The sequence below is a fragment of the Procambarus clarkii genome, chromosome 42 (genome assembly GCF_040958095.1).
Source record: "Procambarus clarkii isolate CNS0578487 chromosome 42, FALCON_Pclarkii_2.0, whole genome shotgun sequence".
Classification (NCBI taxonomy): domain Eukaryota; kingdom Metazoa; phylum Arthropoda; class Malacostraca; order Decapoda; family Cambaridae; genus Procambarus; species Procambarus clarkii.
In genome coordinates, this window is record NC_091191.1 from 9,279,775 (window position 1) to 9,297,423 (window position 17,649).

Genomic DNA, 17,649 nt, shown 5'->3' on the forward strand with positions numbered 1-17,649 from the left:
TATTCAAATAATTAGGGTTGAACAACCTTCTCTTCCACAAATCTTAATTAATTTCTACTGAATTATTTTAAAAATAAAAACAGGTAAAAGCCTAGACAAAGACTGGGTCAAAGAGGCAACCCTACAACTATAAATGTGTAGAGATGCTACAATGGATGATCAAATAATGATTACTATCTAACATACTACTTCCAACCTTTAAACTCTGAATCTGAATCTTGGAATACAATGAATACTGTAGTTAAATTTACAACCCATCCTCATCAACAATGTTAAATGTTCCAGCCACCAAACACCCCCCCTCCCTCTATTTATGAATGAAAAACACTTCACACATGATTCACAACAACTGATGACACGTGTATTTTTCTTGAGTAGTGCTTCGTTCATGTCCTCGGCTTGAATCACACCTCTATGAATGCTTCACCCATGTATTGCTAATACTAATAATTGTCAACAGAACCTAACCACCTAACCCAATTTAAGCCTAACTGTTTAACACAATCTAGTGTGCAATATTACCTTATATCTGAAAAAATTAAATTTTGAATATGCAGTATGTATATGTATGTTAAAATTGATGAACGCACCTTTGGGTTCAGCTGTCGCCTGGACGAGCCTAGCCCGAGGACAGGTTGTAAATATAAAATTCATGTAGGTGAAATTATCTAAATATGCATATGGCATTAGTTAATTGATGGGACAAAACAATAGCCATTCCAGTGAAAGATACATGAAAGGATTACAAAGAAAAGCTAAATGAAAGAAGAACAAGTACTGTAGTTAGGTAATTAACTATTATCATGTAGTGGGATAGGGAGTACTGTACATATAGAAAAGATCACATAAGAGCACCAGATAATAGAACAGGGCTGTAGGAAAACGTCTCATCTAGGTAAGCTTTGCACCGGGAACGTCATGGTGACATGAATTGCCACTAATACAGGAATGTGGATAAAGCTGGATACAAATCTTTAAAGGAGCTACATACATTTTGTACTGAAATACCTTCAATAGGCCTACCAATAAGATAATATTTAACCTATAAAACACAGTGTTGAGTACAGTACTAAATTCCTTACATTCCTCTGATAACCGTTCCACCACCTGCTTCAATAAGACGAGTAAAGGCTCCTATCCGTTCTCGGCTGGAGTGGATCAAAGCTCTCATGTTTTGAAAGACCCCTCTTGTTTCACCGCCATTGGATACATCGTGAATTTTAATGCGCCATCTTCGAGCAGCAGAAGCCAACCTGAACTCTAGGCTTTCAGGTACTAAAGCTGGCATACATGTATTAGCCGGATTACCCCATTCATGTGGCTCTTCCTGTCAAAGTAAAATAATAATTAAAAAAAAAAAAAAAAAAAAAAAAAAGTATAATGAAAAACTTTTCTTGGCAAGTCCCTAGGTTGATCTCTAAGGAAAAACTGTGGCACAGGATAGGTTTATGCTTAGTCTGGACAGGACAGTAATCTACATAGGTGCAGCAGAAATATTTCTGACTTTGGAGCTACTGTATATTACTTGAGTTGCCCCTAAAGGCAAGCCTCACTTAAAAGAATATATAAAAAGAAGCTAGTGACAGGAACATCTGGTGTTATCAATGCATTGTGCAACATGGCACCCAAATTCTACCAGCAGCAAAAAAATATCAGGAAAACCACCTGCCCAAGGAGAAATTCCAGGGAGAGAAAATAGAAAACACAGGCAAGGTGCTGGAGTGCAATTAGTGGGTCAACTCCCAGAACCCTTGCATTACAATGTCCAAACAGGATACAGCTGGGAAAATATGCCAAGAGGAAGACAAAATCCTGCCGAGAAGAATCAAGTAGAAATGACTGTGATGAATGCAGTGGAACCACACTACGAGGCATCTGGGAGATATGTATTCTCACACCATTATCAAGGGATTAAAAGCAAATTCTAGGATCATGAAAGCCCTTAGGCATTGAACTAATTATGCAAAATTGCTGCCAGCCACAGTAAAAATAAAACAATTTACATTGGAAGGGTGAAGATCTTGAATGAGAATAAGATCTGAAACCAAGCAGGACTTGGAACTCAAAAACCTCAACAAGAGACCAGTCGAGTTCCAATGGAATACAAGAAGGATGGTCACAAAGTACTGAAGGTAACATGCAATCAATACTTATGATAAGAAGCAAGCCAGAATGAGAAAGATGGAATATCAATACCCGACTACCATTCAGATTGCAGTATACGTGCCCCAGCAAATCCAAACTGAAAGATTGGCAGCGAGTGTCTAGTAGGGATAATGAGTGTAAAACACTTGGAACCAGAGTAGAACAGACCACATATGAGCCAGCAAAAATAATCCAGTCTACAAAGTCTTTAACTATGACAGGACAAGGAGTAACATCTGGGCTAGAGGAAACAGTCTTCCGGTGATTCTAGTCAAGATACAACACATCCAATGCAAATGCCTTCTGATGGGGAAATGAAGTTACAAATGCAGAAGGCCTGTGATTCTAAAGAGATACAAGTCCACCTGGGCCCACTTGAGCATGGACAAACCAGCTGCATATTCCGTCTGAATCAAAATGGGAAAGCACTATGTGAGCACATTCGAAACTCCCCGAATGAGAACCCACTGTGAAGACTAAACACCTGAACGTCAGAAGCACCCCCAATAGGAAACGGAACAAAACCTCCCCAATTGATGCAAAGCACCACCCCGAGCGCTGTCTGAACACAGCTGCAGAGCCAAGCCTTATAGGAGAGGTATACTAAGGTACCATCTAAACCACTGCCCTTTCCTAAATCCATCAATGTCAGACACTGTTATGCATGAAGTGGATGAAAACAAAACCCAAACCCACACTGGATGCATTGGTCAACCGCTCGAGCACCTGAAGATGAGATTGCCAGAAACTAAATCCCCAAAAAACCAAAGAGGAACCCCTCTAGCAAGACTCTGCAAGAAGAAAAAGGAGTATACCCCATCTGCATGGGGGCAGATAAGGCATACATCAAGGGAGTATGCCCCTAAGCCAGTGGTGAACTACTGACAAGAAATTTATACAAAACTTTCAACCATACACAACCTTGAATAAATAAGATGTAGGCAGAGTTCAGGTAATCTAAAAGATGTTTGAGAATCCAATAGGGCAGCTGATGCCTCTCCTGACCAGCTGAACATGGAATATGAGCCTGGACAAGACAAGCCTTTGAAAGGCTTGTCAACCTGGTATCTCAATGATGCATTGTCTATAGTAGATCAACTATTTCCATATATAGTACAGTATATAATCTAAAGTGATAATGTGTTAGCAAAATGCACTTATAAATTTTTGGTAAAGCCATGTGAGGAACGCATGCCTGATATGAGCAAATTATAGAATGCGAGTTAATAGTGGAATAATAGAATTAACATGGTAGAAACATCGAGAACAACAAACTTAAAAGGAAAGACTTTTTTTTTAGAACAAAAATAGTTTGCTAGGAACATAATTGGCACTCTAGGTTCCCATGAATTTTCTGCCCATATACTCACCAGAATTTTTTGTTTTCAAACCTTTTGTCATCTTTATTGATGGGGTAAATCTTGTAAGTATCAAAGATCAACAATTTAAGGGGTGAACCACCGGCTAAAAATAAGTCACAAAACACTGCACCTCCCTCAAAGCAATGTTTGGCAACAAAGGAATCTTCAAAACCCCAGCATTGAATATAATGAACCACCTCTTTCTGGGAGACCCTTAGTGGTTCCCTGAAGCTCATTGAGATGGTTCCCCATTACTGGGTCATATCAGTTCCAGGAGTTTTATATGGTTTACTGGGTCCCAGAGCTAGAACCTGCCCCCCCCCCTCTCACAGAGGTGCAAGGATGGAGTGAGAGACAATCTGCCTCCCCAACAGGAAAGCATCTAGAAAGTCAGTGAAGATTTACAGACAACTGCTAGGTCCACAGAAAATTAAGCTTTCACTCATCTGCTAAACCCCTCACCCCCTCTGCCACCAGTTACCAGCTCAAGCAACCACCTCTTTTGGGCACTCTCAGTGATACATAAAATATATATATAGTCATCATTTTCTGTAAATGTACCTATTTACAGGAATAGAACATTGTCATTGTGAAACACTTAGCTATGTGTAGTGAATGACTGGTCATTGGATTGTAAGGGTCCTAAAAGTTAATCCAATTAATGAAACATATTAATGGAAAATGCAATTTCATAGCATGTTAAGCCAATTTTCCAGTGTATAATTGCATTTAGAAGCACTGTAGCAGAAATAACAGACAAAATGCTTACCTCAACAAAACATCCCGCCTCAAAGGAATCTTCTATAAAAGAGCTACGTAGCATCCACTTCCCTGATGCTATTGATGCCAAGTGTCTTTCTGAACGAGATGGTCTTCCTGTGACTACATGTGTACTAAGAGGGTCAAAATTTTGGTCCATACTGATTGTTCCTCCTAATTCTTCAATCATTTCAGTGTATTTACTTTTTTCTTCTTCAGACATACCCAGTAACACAATAATGTATTGAGGTTTTGACAAGGGAAGCTGGTTTGCAGTCTTAACTGTAGACACATCTCGTTCAGCATCAAACAGTAAGGTTACGTCCTGATCCGCTGTGGAGTTCTCCTTGTCATTTTCACTCTCTTCTGATGACAACTGATAACAAATAAAATAATGAAGTTCAATTTATTTTGTCAACCTAAAATAAGCAACTCTATTAAAATACTAGTAATTTACATTAATCATTCTTTTGCAAACTAGAGAGCAAAAATAATTTTAAATGAGCTTCCTTTCTCCACCTTGATATTATGCTGTATTTGCAATCATTTAGGTCAATTATCTAATGTAGTCTAATTTGACATACATTCCTCCCACTCTACCAAGCTAACACTGAAACCCACACCTTTCTAAACACACAATGATTGATAGACTAACAGAAATATTATCTAACACTAAAGCTATAAAATCATTTGTGCTGTATAACAATATTATTTTAACTAGCCACTGAGAATTAATGTGTGCTCAACTGTGCTATAAGTATAACCACAGGTATTATCTGTTGACCAGAAGACGCACTTCACATACCCCCATTCAAATTCTTTCTAGCTTTAGGCCTGGTCGAGGATCGGGCCGCGGGGACACTAAAAAGCCCCGAAATCATCTCAAGAAGATCTCAAGATAGCTAGCCAGAGAATGCAGAGAATGAATATCAGGTTGTGCCTAAGCACAGGGAGTGGGACTGATGATGATATAATTTAACACCGCACATTTTGGGTGAGGAGAAGGTGGACATTAGTGAACCATTAGTGCTAGATTTTTGGGGGATAGTCAACACAACTTGAAAAAATACTTAAGAGTTTACCTATTTCTTTCAAATAGTTTAAATTGTAGCTAATAATCTAACCTATCTAACGACAATAAAAACAGAGAATATTGAAAAAGTAATCAAAAAGACAATTTGGGTCCCCATAATTGTAGATAAGTGTCTGCATACACATTACTAACATTAATTACTAACTATCATTATCTCTATCTGTTGTACTATCAACTGTTCATATCCATCCTTTAATTTAATATTGCAGCTATTTTTACCCATGTCCATTTACACTTTCTCATGTAATGTACTTTTACATTTACCATTGTAGTAAATACATAAAAATAATTAATTTTTTGAATCTACAAAAAACTGCTATAGCATATACAATTTACATGTATAATTATCATATTTCTTCACTGCAAAGCAACTATCATTAATGAAGAATTTTTCTAATGCTCACCTGCTGGTTGTCATTTATGATATCCTGAGTATCTTTTGTTAGTTGGTGTTGTAACTTTAATCTTGCCTCACGCTCTACAGGGTCAACCCATGTGATGGCTGTATTCTGCGACTCTGGAACCTCAGCAGCAACTGCAAACATGAATTAAGGTTAATCAACATTCAATAATCTATTTCCTTCACTTTCTTTTCAGACTGAGGGCTCCACAACCTTAAGAAAATCATTCACTTAATCTTGAAAGTGGATTAAGAACTGCATGGCCAGTTCTTAATAAGGGCCACATGAGGTCTTGCATTGACAAATTTACTGTAAAAATCTACATGTTGATTTCATTCTTACACATGTGGAAACAATTACCAGCTGCTCAAACTCAGATAAGGTATCTGATTACAGTACTGTACTTGGAAAGATCGAGGGGGATTGACTTTGCATACAAATACTAAAGTGAATCAAAAGAGGTGAGGAAAAGCAGATATGTTCAACAACCTTGTACACTTACCTGGCTGTGTTTCAATTTGCATTGGTCTAGTTGGTGTATGTTTTAATCTCTCATTAATAGATCTACTTCTGCTAGCCCCAGAATTCCTCCGTACTGATCCACTATTAGTTGCTAAGGCCTCAATCTCTTCCAGCTGCTTTGACAGTGCAGCTTTCTTTTGATCTTCACTCTCTAAATTTTCTCCATCATCATTGCTCTGTCCTGTTTCTTCACCTTCTTCGTCACTAATTTTATCGACCTCAAAAAGATTTTTCTTCGTCGGTCGTCCTTTCTTTGTACTGGGTGTTGTCTTGGTGCTGACTATTGAGAGTGACATTTTTGGATTATGAGTATGTGGAAACAGAAGTTCATCTATCTTTGTCTTTTCATCGTGACACATCCACACCCAATCGGGTGCCACAATAAACTTCCCTTGTTCTCGGGCGATCCTAAACTCTTTGTGTGTATCATTATTTCGTCCTTGAAAAATGTAGTGCGTGACTGTGTGATCATAAGCCCAACGATATTCGCCTCCAAGATCAGCCACAGTTTGATACAATTCTTTCTGTTGACCTTGTAGCTTATTTGATGTACACACAACTACACCAGTCAACGGACCGTGGTTATCAGCTGCTACATTTTGAACATTTTCATCCCCCAACTTTTCATTTTTATCCTTCCTTAGCCAAACAGGTTCCTTTACCTTGTAATTTTGCACTGTTTCTTTTACATCAACAGAGAATCTTTTATAATATTCCTCAATGGGAGTTCCTGGTGGAACTCGACGCTTCACTGGTGCTGGGTCTGGAATGGAATCTATTAGGCGCTTGAATCCTTTTCTTATTTGAGAAGATGGATTAGGATACCATGTACTTCCGTATGGAGTGTCTGGAGTCGGCATTTCAGAAAGGCTTCTATTAGTTTTAGACACACCAGGTGTAGGATAAACTGAAAAGATTAAATAATACAAGGTCAGTGAAGCATAAAACAAGTGATCCATGGGGGTTGCACACAATAATATATATATATATATACTGTATATATACAAATTTAACAAATAAAAACAAACCTTTCAATAAGTTATTAAGTCTTCAAAAAATTAATGACTTGCAGAACATCGGTTAAAGAAAACACCATATTTCCGAAATATGTAACTGACAGAGTTGGATGATAGGGTAATAATTAGATAGTTTAGATTATATTTGATTATCCACTTCTACTGTCACTGATGGAACCACTGGGCCTGCTCAAATGTTCTAGACTTTCAATGAAGGACGTCATATCTGCCAGCCATGTTGTGGTGAGAGGTGTTGTCATAGTGCCAGTTGGGGTGACATTTGATTATTAACTGGAAGTTAGAAAAGCAATAATTGGCTATCCTTTCATTTTTAATAACTGCTAGCATGAGATACTGATGCTTCTTTTTAATCACTGTGAGTTAGTGGCACAGTGGTGGTATGGGTTAGGCGTACTATTTTCTTTCACCGATTTCAGCTTTCACTGACAAGACCATTTGAAATCTTTCTTATCACAGTGAGAACATGGTCAGCGAGAGCCTGGCATGTGATATAATTTCTGGGTGGACCACACAGGCATTGGTTCAGGAAGTACATGATCTCTAAGAGGAGTGAATCACCAATTTCAACACCCTCAATTTTTATCTATAAACAATAATAGAAGCTTTCCTGAGATATTCAACTACAGTATATAAAATCCATTTTAACTTAATTCTCCACTACATATCCCACCTTCAGTATTTCAACAAATAAATACAAAAATTACACGCAACGTGGAACTTACGTTTTCTAAAGCTTTCTGCATCTGGTGTCTTAATTTTGGATGGAGAAAGGAGGGACTGCTCTCGAAGAGTTTTAATCTGCTTATTGACAGGTGTTGCAGGAACAAGGGTGTCGTTTCTTTCCATGTCCATCGTTTCTTCAACACGACACAAAGTGCCGTTACTAAACTCGCCTCCTGTTAAAATATGTAAAGTGTGAATATAAACATTTCTACAGAACAAATTATACAGTTATAATAATATAATTAGTCTCTAACTGGCATAATGGATGCATTCTTGAAATGCCTTGAGCAAATCCAGGTTAACACATACTTCAGGAGTCAGGATGAGAGAAAGATCTGGGGGGTTGATATCACACCAGACCTGTCCCCTGAAGCCCCTATTGGGAGGATAACATCAGCAGCATATGCAAGGGTGGCAAATACAAGAACTGCATTCAGAGACATGTGTAAGGAATCATTTAGAACCTTGTATATCACATATGTCAGACCAATAATGGAATATGCGGCTTTAGCGTGGAGTCCACACCTAGTCAAACACAAAAACAAAGTAAGAAAAGATTCAGAGGTATGGCACTAGGCTAGTCCCAGAGCTGAGAGGAATGAGCTATGAGGAAAGATTATTGGAATGGAATCTCATGACACTGGAAGACACAAGAGTCAGGGAACGCAATCACTACATACAAAATTCTCAAGAGGAATTGACAGGATAGATAAAAATAAACTGTTTAACACAGGTGGTACATAAACATGGAGACACAGGTGGAAACTGAGTACCAAAATGAGTTACAGGGACATTAGAAAGAACTTTTTTAGTGTCAGAGTAGTTAACAGATGGAATGCATTAGGCAGTGATGTGGTGGAGGCAGACTCCATACACAGTTTCAAATGTAAAAATGATAGAGCCCAGTAGGCCCAGGAATCTGTACACTAGTTGAGAGGTGGGACCAAAGAGCCAGAGCTCAACCCCCGCAAGCACAACTAATTGAGTACATTATACAAGTTAATATAAGGATGCATTCAAGACATCTTAAAAAGACCTATTCTTTTTTTACTCCAATTAATACCCACCTGATTATTATCACTAAATAATCCTTCCAAAAATATAGTACTGTACTGTACAGAATGCTTGTAAGGTGCCACAAAACAAGAAAATAATTTTTAAATAAAACAAAGAGAACTGTGTCACAATGAATTGTATGTCACAAGGTCAGTGTACTATATTTGGGAATCGAGTACCAAACAACTTGGTAGTGCGAATCTCGTGCACTAAGTCGTATACGGCTAAGTCGTATATCGTATACGATGAATCTCTTCATTCACAATTAGAATTTTGGTACCAAAATAAAATAAATATGGATAACGAAGAAAATATCATAAATAGTCTCAAATATACTAATTTAATTAAATTATATATAATGACAGCTTAACCTATTACATTTGGTCTATCCTTTTGCTACCTACAATCCATATGCCTAATTATTGTCTTTAATTCCTATGGCTGACAAGTTTTGAGTAATTGTCTTGGGAACAATTAAAACATGGTTTAGTTGATATTTCCTGCCAGTCACCTCTAAAGAGAGCTCTTTACAAATCTTTACCTCATTATTTACAGTTGGTTATCAATGTAGCAAGATGCTGCTGTGTAACAAACATTAACTATACAATCAACAAGTTGGAAATACCGTAGAACCAGGAACGAAATTGGTGTAGATAATGTCGCACCATAGAAGACCAACTAACACAATCAAGAAACACTAAACATTTTTATTATAGTAAGGAATCGTTTGGTATTTGTTCTGTACTGTAAATGAAAAGACTCCAATGACTGCCGTAAGGATTGCAAATGCAGGACACTGGAAACTGGACCATGGGGCACTGCATGATTTGTATGCACTACTGTATAGCATATCACAAAATGAAGTAATGCATTCAACTCAAAAACAGTGCAAATGACACAAGCAAGTCGTGTCACATAACTGGGAAACAGGAATGATGGCTCTTCACATACCAGATTACGTACTCTACCATAAAGCATAAAATATATTGTTACGGGAAGGAAGTTTGGTGTTATCTACATATGAATTAATGCAGTTTCTGGTTACCGAGAGAATACTAATGTAAAAATAAAAGCAATGCAACAAGGAGAGCTCCTAGTCATGTTAAGATGACTTAAACCTCCTTAAATTTTATACAAAGGAATACATTTTTTTTTTATTTTCATGTAAACTAGAAAATTGTAACTTATGACAATACTTTACAAGCCTACCCAACCAAATCAAATAATTAAGTAGTACAGGAACTTACCAAGTCCTCTTACAAGTGCTTTCCTATCCAACTCAGGGTATTTTTTACTGTTGACATTATAAACCGCTTCCGATTCCTTTTTGAGGCTTCGGGCACATACCAGCAACCAGTCACACGTAACTGCTGGCACACCCCATTTTGTGGCAGCACGATATTTATCACCCTCAGCTGCTGGGCATATGAGATGGGTGGAAGCCATGATATTTTTAGCTGCATTGGATTTTTTGGCAAAAACTTCTTGAAACCTGGAATAAAAGTGGGGTGCGTCTTAAAATACTCCATTAAATTTACCCAAATATTACATTGAATTAGATATGGTTTGATCACCCAAGAGCAATTGCTACAAATATTCCCATGCCAGCATACTGCAGCTGCTTAAATGAGTGTGCAGGGTGTACAACTATGAGGCCTGTAATAACCACATTTGTGCAATGAGGAGTACAGTGAAATAACCACATATGATGAAATTATTCCACGAGTGTAATAAATACAGAGGGGTAAAATGATTAGAGGGTGCATTGAATATTACACCCTCTATGAGTAGTAGTAGTAGTGTAATTAGGAATGATTTGTGGGTATGGTTCCAGATAAGTTCCAGCTTCTGCGCTATGTAAAAAAAATATTCACATAAAAACGGAAACCATGTATTCTTTAAATGTCTTTTATTAACTTTGTATTTTTTTCATTTTTTTTATACTCGACACTTTAATGTTCCGACCCATCAGCACATTCCTGACCTTAAATGTTTGAGGTATCACAGAGTCCCACTCAGTGACACCAAGATGTTTATATACTCTTTAACATTCTCTCAGTTTTGGGGGTTTTACTATAAATTCGATATCAAAATGTTTGCACAAAAATTTGCTAAGAGGATAGATGAATACTAAAATGTGATTTGATAGTATGATTTGCAAGGCAGTACTGACTATACCATTTTATGAACATTTCAACATTCATCATATATTTCTCAACATTTTCTTCAAACATTTGTCAACATATAGTTCCCTGATACTTTGGTTGGTTTCCTGATAAACTATGTCCAGGCTGTGCTCTTTCCCGTACAAAAGAAGTGTTTTTTAAGATGGATGACTCATTTTAACATCATTGGAATGTTTACTATTGGAGTATGGATGATGCATTTTAGCATCACCGAAATGCCGAAGTGTTCAAAGTTGAAATGCAAACAAAATAGATAGCTCAGTTGATTAAGGCAGCATCTGGGATGCTCTCGGACGTAGGTTCGAATCCTCGTCACGGCCCTTGTGAATGTGTTCAGAAAACAGACGTGTGAAATAAAGTAACAAAACAGAGATTGGGAACTTACATAGCACCTAAAGCAGCAGCAACATTTACAAGAAAAATTCTCTCTTTGCCTTTGTATGTAGAGATAGCAATACTGCAACCTTCAAGACAACCTGAATCTCCCTGAAGGCGCAAAGGCACATGAAAGTATTCCACTGGTAAAAGCTCCTGTGGAAAATACATCAATCAATATATGATGCAAAACACAACACATGCACAAAATAAATATAATTAAAAACAATAAATAACTAGATATGGTTGTCATCTTAGAGCAACTGTGGGAGGTATGCCAAGTCTCCTACTGCAGAACACCTCACTATGCCCTCAATTTCATGAAACAATCTAAGAAGCATAACAAATTAACCACTAAATTTTCTCCTGTAGTACAAAAATTATTACAGGAAGGGAAGATTAATTATTCATTAATTTCACACCCAAGGTGGGTGTGAAAACAGTTTATTTTGTTGGTTATTATTGTGCATATTCACATTACCTTCTGTTCTATACAATCCTCGATGAAATAAAAGGTTATTATTTCTTCTGCTCTAGAATGAACTGTTCCATTTCCACTAACATCCAACAACGAGAAATGAACTTGGCCTTGGTAAGCAAATGATACCATTTTTCCTCCATGCTCACGAATTGTTATAATTATGTCCTCAGTTGTGTCTTCATTATAGCCAGACACGGTGAACACTTTCCCTAGGATAAACAGATAAATGCTATAAACAAAATTAATCAATCCTAAATATATAAAGCCTAATGTAAAATGACACACAGCAAATAAAATACTGAGCTGATCAAAATTTTCAAAAAAGTATTGTTCTTCATTTTAAAGTTTTCAAATAATTTGAATACTTTTACGTCAACTTTAAAAGGAACGAGACTACTACAGAAATGCAATGCCCAGAGCCCATCATGGGCACCAAATGTTGAAAATATTATGAAATTTAAATATTTGACATCTGAACTGTGCTCCTAAGGAAATAAATGGGAAAATATAAAACAATAGGGCAAGTGAAATGGTTGATTACATCCCAGAAAAGACAAATTTAATTGCCAGAAAAATGTGAATGTAATTAAAGGAATAAGTACTCATATGACCCAGACACACTAGAAAGAATTGTTTTCAGGGTCACAGTAAACAAATGGTAAAGAGGTATACCCTGTCCAAGAATTGACTGAAGGCTGAGAAGCGGGACCAAAGAGAGAACGTTCAAACCCCAACAAGCACGATTAGAAGAAAAATCCTGTCCTCTTAACTATGCAGCCACCCTTGCTCCCACCCATTCCTGCCTCTACCTGTCTTGTGCCCTTCTGCTCAACATTCATGCAATAGTGCTTGTGAGAGTTAACTCCAGCTCTTTTGTCTCATTTCTCAACCAAAGCTTTAAGTAGAACATTATAAATGTGATGACATGCTGTGTACCCTGCAGGGAGGTATTCAATTCCTCTTTAAAGTGTACTCAAAGTTCTATTCCAAGTTTTAAACTCAACACAGTGGGAATGTAAGGCATCTTGCCACAAACCACTCCAAGATTGGGTAGCTATTTTTGTATTATAATTATTGAGTGTTACTAAATTTACTGTGCTATTATTTACAAACTTTAAGATTACAAAAAGCATTATTATGCTTTAAGGGCTAACATCCAAAAACAAATATAAAGTGTAACTGTAATAGTATCAGTTAAAAAGGCAGTATCAGTCAAAATGTTTGTGTTGGTTTACCTCTATTATGTACTGTGATAAAAGGAAACAATGATATCAGGAATTTCTGAAGATATGTCAGAGCCATACAAATTTAATCATTCTTCTGCAAGAGCTATTCTACTGAAAGTCCAAATACTATGTAGATGACAACAGGGTATTAACCAGATAGTAACTTACCACTGAAGATTCCTGCCACAAAGGATACCTGAGAGTCTGGGAGTGAAGACATATTACCAGTTTCATTCATGCTGAAATCCTTAGGACCATCACATTTAGTAGTCCTTAAATATTGATTAAGTATTTCTTCATCCACATAGGTCTCATTGTTATCAGGGAAAGTAGCTGCAGGAACTTTGCCAAACTTATCGGCTTCATTCGAAATAATACATTTTTCAGTATCAAGTAAGTAAGAAAAAGGGCTTTCATCTGCTGGTCGCCTCAGCTTGATACTTTCTATAATCCAGTCAGCATAAACGATATGGGGCTTGGATGTCCACTTCAGGACAGTATTAAGGTGTTCTTCATTACTCTTTCCTGTTGACAAGTTAATTATATATTAAAATAGCCTTATTCTGAGCTGATAATAAGTGTTAAGACAAAATATGAATTAGAAAAGAACCATTTAAAATAAATACAGCAGTACAACTGGTCGAGTGCATGAAGCAAGATTTATAGTAAATATATCGCCAACCATGTTGTCAAGTTTTATCTGAAAAATAAAAGAATACATTAAACAGATTAATTTTCCATATAATTTTTTTTTATATGCAGTTTTGCCATGGTCCATGACTACACATGTTGCCCACTGTCCATATCCATCCATTTGAATTGGTCAGTACAACAACAGCAGTTCTTGAAGGTTGGTGTTCTGTAGCTGATGGTTCAAGTAATTGAACTTCATTCTTCTATCCTGTCCTCATATCCATTCCAAGTGCTATATAGCTATACTGACTTAAGTGACTTCTCTTGATAATTACCTTACCTATCCACATGCCTATGTAATGATGTAATGGACTGAGCTTGGCTTGTGCATTATTTGATCTCACATTTGTGGAACCTCCTGTTCCTCTTTAGCCATAACTCACTCACTGCCCTGCTATAACAGTAGCCACCTAGAGTTACCTGGCCTGCAAACTAGATAAAGCAATGTCAAAGATTTAAGAGTACTCATGTCACAAGACCTTACGTTTAAACACAACAAAGTAGCTGGCACAAGTGCAAGAAAAATGAAAGGTTGGATAACAAGAACTTTTTAAAACAAAAGATGCCACACCAATGATGACAGTATTTTTAAAGACACTAGTGCTTTCTAGAGTGGAATAGTATTTCATACTAACAGCCTAAAAGCTGGAGAAATTGCTGATCTGGAGAGCATGCAAAAAATATTTTATTGCTATAACCCATTCAATAAAACATCTGAATTATTGGAACCACTTAAAAATTATGAATTTGTATTCCCGAGTGCAGACAGGAGAGATACATAATAATTTACACTTGCAAAATAATAGAAGGACTGGTTCCAAATCTGCACACGGAAATAATACCACACGAGACAAGAAGGCATGGCAGGATGTGCAAAATAGCCCCATTGAAAAGCAAAGGTGCAATAGGCACATCGGGAAAGAACTATTAACGTCAAAGGCTTTTCAACGCTCTCCATTTACTCATATGGGGCATAACTGGCCAACCTCTCTCAGTATTCAAAAGACAACTTGATAAACAACTTCAAAGGATACCTGATCACCCAGGCTCTGACTCATATGTCAGGCTCTGAATAACATGGTTGAACAGACCACCAATCTGGAGGCCTGGTCAAAGACTGGACCGTGGAGACTTGATCTTCAGAAATGATAGGTATACAACAGCCATCACTTATCTGCACTCATCAAAATGATTTTAAAAATTTCAGATCATTGGCTATTGAAAGGAACTATACAGTAAATGCAAAATAAACACATTCCTAATTTTGTCAAACTTACCTAAAACAATATGAGAAACAGATTCATTTAGCTGATTGAAACGAGTGGCTCCTCCGGCATTGAGAACTCGGCGTAATTTTTCTATGTGAGTGGTGCCAAATCCAGACAAGAAGATCTTGCATCCATCTAAGAATATTCCTGCTTTCATTGCCTCCTGCAAATCTAGATTTTCTATGGCCTCCAACCCACGATTCACTGCAAATTTCACAAACGAACATTCGGTAATATAGCAACAAATTTGTAAAATGCCTACATCAGTTATTTCCTTATTTGGAAATTGGTCCCTAGGCACAAAGATAAGTAATTTATATAAAATTATTTAAATGAAATATAGTGCACTTAAAACTTACCAACTTGTCAAAAATAATACGTAACTCAGGATTTGTAATGTTGTAGTTTATATCAATACACTCTCACATAAACATTGTAATGTTTAGAAACATTACAACCCCAATCAAAGAAAATGTAAGGCTGGTGGGACAAAAATATTCTAGACATTAAACAAAAATAAAACATCCACTTTCTTTTTCCCAACACCATTGATCTTCGCTCATTCAAAAACTCAATAACTATTTGCAGAGTTTTATTTTAAATTCACGCTAACATTTTCTTTTCCAAGTTCATGAAACGTAAGAAACTCACCCTTATCATCACTAACCGAGTCCTTCTTCACAGCTAGTGATGTCTCCATATCTAGCGTCTCATTAATGTGTGACAATTTTGGTGCTTCAGACTCATTCATGATAGTGCTGCAGAGTGAAATATCTGGAGGCACTACAAAAGACAATATAGAAGATATTTCAATTAGACACAAAAAAATACTGACAATCCCAATTATATGGTTATAATTTAACTTACCCTAAATAAGACAATCCAGACAATTCCACAAAAATATTATTAAATGAAATATGTTTACAAGCAATGACAAAAAAAAAAAAAAAAAAAAAAAAAAATGGGCAGGGCCAAACTAAATACAGTAGTGCCAATTTTTATAAACTTACTATTTCCGGTATTCTCATTGGTTGGGGTCGAGGCTCCACGAACTGAAACTTTATAACCTTCCATATGAAGAGCAGAGCCTTGTTCAACGGAGTCATAAATCCAATCGGGCGTCAAACACTGTATACGCCAATTACGAGCATAGGTGTACTTATTACCCTCTGGAGTGGGTATGATAAGCACTGAAGTATCAGCCATATCCAAAGTACTGGAATATGTACCACCTAAGAAATGCCACAAATTAAGTTAAAAAGAGTAAATTGAATAAACCGTTGTATATAAATTCAAAGATATAGCAATTCAAAATAAAGAATTATAGAAAATGCAAACACAAAAGTTAATGCATGTCATATAGCCATAACCTAACCTCAGAAAGAACTTGAAACCCTCCAGATTGCATCACTGAATCAAAATAAGGCCACATCTGGCTACCATATCGACAAGAACACATGAACAAAGGAATCTACAGATGGAGTATTGATCTATACCAAACATCTAGTGATATCTGACCCTTCCTTTCTATACTTACCCAAACCATGTTTGGAAACTTCCAAATGAGTTTGATTCTATCATGTTGGTAACTACTACTACTATAAATTTGTAACCCTGATTCCAAACCAGTGTTTTTTAATGTAAACTTCAACATCTAGTTCTTGGTTTAACTTATATTGCTATTTTAAAATGCCAATTATGCCCCCCACCCCAATTAAACTGTTATATCACTGCTTACTCTGTGTCTGCCGGAAATGTGCATAGTTCTGCTAGTCTCTCTTCGTAAGAGAAGTTCCTAATGCTCAGTGGTAACAATGGTAAGCACCCTTCTCTGCATACTTTCAAGAGAATTTACATTCACTCCCTGGTAAGGTGTCAAATTGTTCCCAACAATCAAAGTGAGTCTAACAAGATGAGGAGCAATTTTAGAACATTTATTACAGATTCTTCTGCCTTTTCCGCTTTAGATCCATACTATTAATGACTTTTAGCTTCTTTTTAACAATATGATTGCAGAGTTTCATTATTGCTTAACTGCTATAAGGAAAATTATGGTACCTCTGTTTATTTTTCCTATGAGTTGAAGCCTACAGCTGTCAGCACTGAATTGCATGTGACAATTTCCAGGGGTACAACAGACCCTCCCACCACAAATAATCATCATTAGTTATGGTTGTAAAAGATGGCTTGATCTCTACTTGCTTTCTTAAAACTTAGATGAATACATATATGAAAAACAGGTAAGAATAATAATCTTTTCAAACACTAAGTTAGGCTAGAGAACTGATGGTCACACAATTCTCCTCTAGGTATAATGTGTTAT

General features: G+C 36.7%; 1 protein-coding gene across 9 annotated transcripts in view; it reads right to left on the reverse strand.

Moving 5' to 3' along the window:
• Positions 1-17,649, reverse strand: part of mus101 (mutagen-sensitive 101) — a 42,831-nt gene that overhangs the window by 21,030 nt on the left and 4,152 nt on the right. For all 9 annotated transcript variants that reach the window (XR_011231247.1, XR_011231246.1, XR_011231245.1 and 6 more), the window contains exons 6-17: positions 16,337-16,558; positions 15,978-16,109; positions 15,336-15,530; positions 13,534-13,890; positions 12,140-12,348; positions 11,669-11,814; positions 10,345-10,589; positions 8,041-8,214; positions 6,262-7,188; positions 5,763-5,893; positions 4,276-4,641; positions 1,083-1,327 (exon numbers count right to left, since the gene is read on the reverse strand). Coding sequence is in view for 5 of the 9 variants with exons in the window: in XM_045761988.2 (XP_045617944.1) it covers positions 1,083-1,327; positions 4,276-4,641; positions 5,763-5,893; positions 6,262-7,188; positions 8,041-8,214; positions 10,345-10,589; positions 11,669-11,814; positions 12,140-12,348; positions 13,534-13,890; positions 15,336-15,530; positions 15,978-16,109; positions 16,337-16,558 (3,349 nt within the window). In the remaining 4 variants the exon portion in view is untranslated. The remainder of the gene's footprint in view (positions 1-1,082; positions 1,328-4,275; positions 4,642-5,762; positions 5,894-6,261; positions 7,189-8,040; positions 8,215-10,344; positions 10,590-11,668; positions 11,815-12,139; positions 12,349-13,533; positions 13,891-15,335; positions 15,531-15,977; positions 16,110-16,336; positions 16,559-17,649) is intronic.